Here is a 4,656-nt window from a genome sequence, read left to right on the forward strand (position 1 = left end):
CAAGAAGACTGTGCACAATTGAGATCAAATTAAATCCTGCCAAGTGTTCACTCCTCACCTCAACAACACCCTGCATTGAGGGAAACACTTCTTGGAGAGTGGCAGTTATTTCCACATTTTCAAAGCTTACCCCGTGACGTCACCACGTAAAGAAAGTCGCAAATCGACTAACAAGACTAATATGTTGATATTGTTTTGCGACTGCTTTCTCCAGTCGCTAGGCACAGATTTTGAGTCGGAATTCTACGTACGTAAAATTTCAGCAGCAAATTGGTACGTGTGCATCTATCTTAAGGCCGGAACTCCCAACCCCCCTCCCCATCCCTTACCCCATCCTCTCTCTCTCTCTCTCTCTCTCTCTCTCTCTCTCTCTCTCTCTCTCTCTCTCTCTCTGTTAACATTAATGGTAATAATAATAATTATAATGATAAAGATGATGAGTATGATGATGATGATGATAATAATAATAATAATAATAATAATAATAATAATAATAATAATAATAATAATAATAATAATAATAATAATAATAATAATAATAATAATAATAATAATAATAATAATAATAATAATAATAATAATAATAATAATTATCATTATTTATTATAATAATAACAATAGACATAATAGCAATAATGTAAACAATAGAGAGAGAGAGAGAGAGAGAGAGAGAGAGAGAGAGAGAGAGAGAGAGAGAGAGAGAGAGAGAGAGAGAGAGCTCTGATTCTCGCTGGGCAGGATAGATCATAGCCACTCACCGTCAGACTCGGTTCCAGCAGGGCCGCCAGCCTGTCCGCGATGGAGGAGGCTGCGGCAGGTGACTCCGAGAGGCTGGAGTCACCTGCAGCAGCAGCAGCAGCAGCAGCAGTAGAGCCTGCTGGCTCAATGGCCGTCTGTGTGGCCTGCAGGGTGGCGGCCTGCAGGGCTGAACGGGATGACTCTGCAACCTGAAAAACCCATGGCAATCTATGTTTTCAAGGTCGCCTACTGGTCACCCAGACAGTTTTCCCCATTACGGAGCGAGCTCAGATCTCAAAGACCAATCTTCGGGTAGAACTGAGGCCACACTACACTCCACACACCGAGACAGCGAAGTCACAACCTTTTGAATTATATCTCGTACCAGCTTACAGCTAGGTGAATACTGAACAGGGCTACACATTAAGAAGATCGCATATTTGTCTCACCGCACTCGGGACTCGAACCCAGGTCTTTTCTGTTGTGAGCCGAGTGTGTGTGTGTGTGTGTGTGTGTGTTTCACTATTTGATCTGCTGCAGTCTCTGACGGAACGAGCTCAGAGCTCATTATTTCCGATCTTCGGATAGGCCTGAGACCAGGCACACACTACACACCGGGACAACAAGGTCACAACTCCTCGATTTACATCCCGTACCTACTCACTGCTAGGTGAACAGTGAACAGTGAACAGGGCTACACGTGAAAGGAGACACACCCAAATATCTCCACTCGGCCGGGGAATCGAACCCCGGTCCTCTGGCTTGTGAAGCCAGCGTTCTAACCACTGTGCTACCGGGCATGTTGTGTGTGTGTGTGTGTGTGTGTGTGTGTGTGTGTGTGTGTGTGTGTGTTTCACTGTTTAATCTGCTGCAGTCTCTGACGAGACAGCTAGACGTTACCCTACGGAACGAGCTCAGAACTCATTATTTCCGATCTTCGGATAGGCCTGAGACCAGGCACACACCACACACCGGGACAACAAGGTCACAACTCCTCGATTTACATCCCGTACTTACTCACTGCTAGGTGAACAGTGAACAGTGAACAGGGGCTACACGTGAAAGGAGACACACCCAAATATCTCCACCCGGCCGGGGAATTGAACCCCGGTCCTCTGGCTTGTGAAGCCAGCGCTCTAACCACTGAGCTACCGTGTGTGTGTGCGTGTGTGTGTGTGTGTGTGTGTGTGTGTGTGAGGTAATGGTTGGAAGTTAATTACAGTTTGCAATGATTAATAGAATACAACAATGTAATGTAACAATGTAGTTCATCATTCTGAAAGTCAACAAGTGTTTGGTGAGTGACTGTTATCTGTCAACTTTGTTCAGAGTCAATACAGTACGTGTGCTGGACTACAAACAATGTATTGTAATTGAACCGTGCACCACGTACTATGTAGTGCAGGACCTATCGGTTAAGCCTTAAGGCGTGCTCAACACACAAAGTCAGTCAGTAAGAAGAGAAGAGTGACTGAGGTGCAAGCACACCTAATGTGAGGACACACTCACCCTGGCGACGGTGGTGACCACGTGGACGTCAGGAAACACTGCCGCCCTCTCCTCCTCCTCCAGCAGATGGTCTGCATCCTCAATCACCTCGTAAGCTTCCTGTCGTGTTGATGGGGTGCGCAGCTCCTGCAGCATGGCGTGCAGCGCCTCCTCTCTCTCTGCCGCACCTTCTCCTGCCTGCCCTCCACGCGGGAGTCCTCGCGGCTTATCGCCTCCCGGGCACCCTTGCTCTGGTCCACCAGCGTCTGGAGGTCGTCCTCCAGCTGCTGCTGGCGGCCACACCACCCACCCAGGGTTGTCCGGTAGTCTGCCAGCTGGCTCTGCTCCTCCTGGCAGGAGCGGATGGCGGCCAGGACCTTTGCCTCTTGCTCCTGCAGCAGGGACCGTGTCCTCTTGCTGAGTCCCGCTGTGGCCCTTGGTGCAGGCTGTGTCACTGCTGCCGGAGCTGTCAGCTGCTTTCCTGGCTTGGGTGCCACACAGGCCAGTCCTGCACCTCTCATCTTCCTGATAAAGGCCTCTGTGATATAGGAGATAGGGAACTGGCCGGCCTCAGGCAGGGCGTGACTCACCCTGCACGTGGGGCACGTGACGGCACCCTGCTCCTTCAGTTCATTAATGCACGGCGTGCAAAGTGTATGCCCACACGGCAGAGTGCGTGGCCGCCTGTGGGTGTCGTCAAAGGTGTTGAGGCACACAGGGCAGTCCTCTACGTTGTCGTCCTGGAAGAAAGAGACGGCGGCGTGAGGGACACACTGTACACAGCGCGGCAGGCTGGCCACAGGACACAGCAGGACAGTGAGGGACACGCAGGTGTGGGAGTGTAACACTGCATGGGTGTGCACGATGGCTGCTGCAGGAGGAAGGGAACACTGACTACCCGTGCCACTCCCCAACCCAACACTGACTGCCATGTGCACCCCAACACTCACCATAGCTCTGGCTGCTGCTGCTGCTGCTGCTGCTGCTGCTGCTGGTGATGAAGCTCTTCCTTCAGAGTGGCGGTGGAGGTGGTGCTGGCTGCCTTGGTGTGACAGTGACAGAGTGAGAGTGGCCACAGCGCGATTCAAACTCCGCCTCCTTGTTCCTGCCTGGGTGGAGATGCGATTCACGTCCCTCAAAAGTCAACCTGAGACAAAGTTACGGGAAGAAATAAGCACATGATAGATGTAATGGAAAATGAATCTTATAGCCCGCAGTTACTACACGCACTCTTCCACCTTCACTCCTTCGCAAACTGAAGCAAAACACAGCATATTATTTTGTATGGAGTGAAGCATCACATCCCTGTATTATGAAGAGTGAGGGACAGGAATGGCCAGCAGGAAGGCCACACAGACACAACTATGCTGTACAACACAGAACTCAGACCTGTGTGTGTGTGTGTGTGTGTGTGTGTGTGTGTGTGTGTGTGTGTGTGTGTGTAGAGCAGGAGGCATACGTGCCTGAGAGACGCGACGCATTGAGTGAGGGACAGGGAGAGAGAGGGAGTGAGGGAGGGCTGGAGGCAGTGATGTCACCGTTATTTTCCCTCAGCTTATGTGTACATCCATTTATCTGTTTCTCTCTTGTTTTGTGGTTGGGGGATTAAGTGTTAATTTTCTCTTTATTGTGATTATTTATTCTTTTTTTTTTTCATTGTGAATTTTCTTTAAGTTTTTCTTTTTTGTTGTGCATTGCAGTGTGAAATGATATGTTGTGTAATAGTGTTTCATGCTTTGTGTACATCTTCCCTCCCTCACCCTGGGCCCGGGGGTCGGCAGGAGTCTGTCTGTCAGGCTGGAACGATCAGTCCTGTTCTTGTCCTGCACGACACGCGCTGGTTGGACAAGATGGTCACTGGACACTAGACACTAGACACCAGCAGACTGCTCGCCACACGCCTGTCACATGTGTGTGTGTGTGTGTGTGTGTGTGTGTGTGTGTTAAAGGCCTGTACTGGTTATCAGGAGCGGAACAGCCACCACCACCACCACCACCACCAGCCGTCACCCTCTCAGTGCGAGCTCAGAGTTCGTTCATTATTACTGATCTTCGGGTGAGACTGTACGTGGCACACCTCACTACACACACCACACCACAAACACAACTGCACTGAGTCACACACTCACCACTCACCACACACCAAACACTACCACACACCACCACAAACACTCACCACACACTTTGTCACGTCACAGCGCCGCCAGAGGTTGTACACCACACTTCAGCACAGTACTGTTAGCCTGGGTGTTCACTCACGCGACCGCCACCGCCAACACTCCACGACTGAGTGAAAACAAGAGCGATAAGACTAGACCACTGTACTATCGCGACGCACACACACACACACACACACACACACACACACACACACCATTACTATCTGATAACCACCATTGCTTCCCAGAACACTCCACGCCACAGCCACCA

The 4,656-nt window shown here is 50.2% G+C and overlaps 1 protein-coding gene across 4 annotated transcripts in view; it reads right to left on the reverse strand.

Annotated features, from left to right (window-relative positions):
* Positions 1–4,008, reverse strand: part of LOC123520109 (tripartite motif containing 13-like) — an 8,667-nt gene extending 4,659 nt beyond the window's left edge. Inside the window, exons 1-3 of one of the 4 annotated variants that reach the window (XM_045282030.1) lie at positions 3,987–4,008; positions 3,177–3,373; positions 2,071–2,966 (exon numbers count right to left, since the gene is read on the reverse strand). In XM_045282030.1, coding sequence (XP_045137965.1) covers positions 2,331–2,966; positions 3,177–3,179 — 639 coding nt within the window. In that variant the 5' untranslated portion in view covers positions 3,180–3,373; positions 3,987–4,008 and the 3' untranslated portion in view covers positions 2,071–2,330. The other 3 variants (XM_045282031.1, XM_045282029.1, XR_006679174.1) reach the window with 3 other exon arrangements.
* Positions 4,009–4,656: the final 648 nt, after the last annotated feature.

This window comes from Portunus trituberculatus, chromosome 46 (assembly GCF_017591435.1).
Source record: "Portunus trituberculatus isolate SZX2019 chromosome 46, ASM1759143v1, whole genome shotgun sequence".
In the NCBI taxonomy this organism is placed as follows: Eukaryota; Metazoa; Arthropoda; class Malacostraca; order Decapoda; family Portunidae; genus Portunus; species Portunus trituberculatus.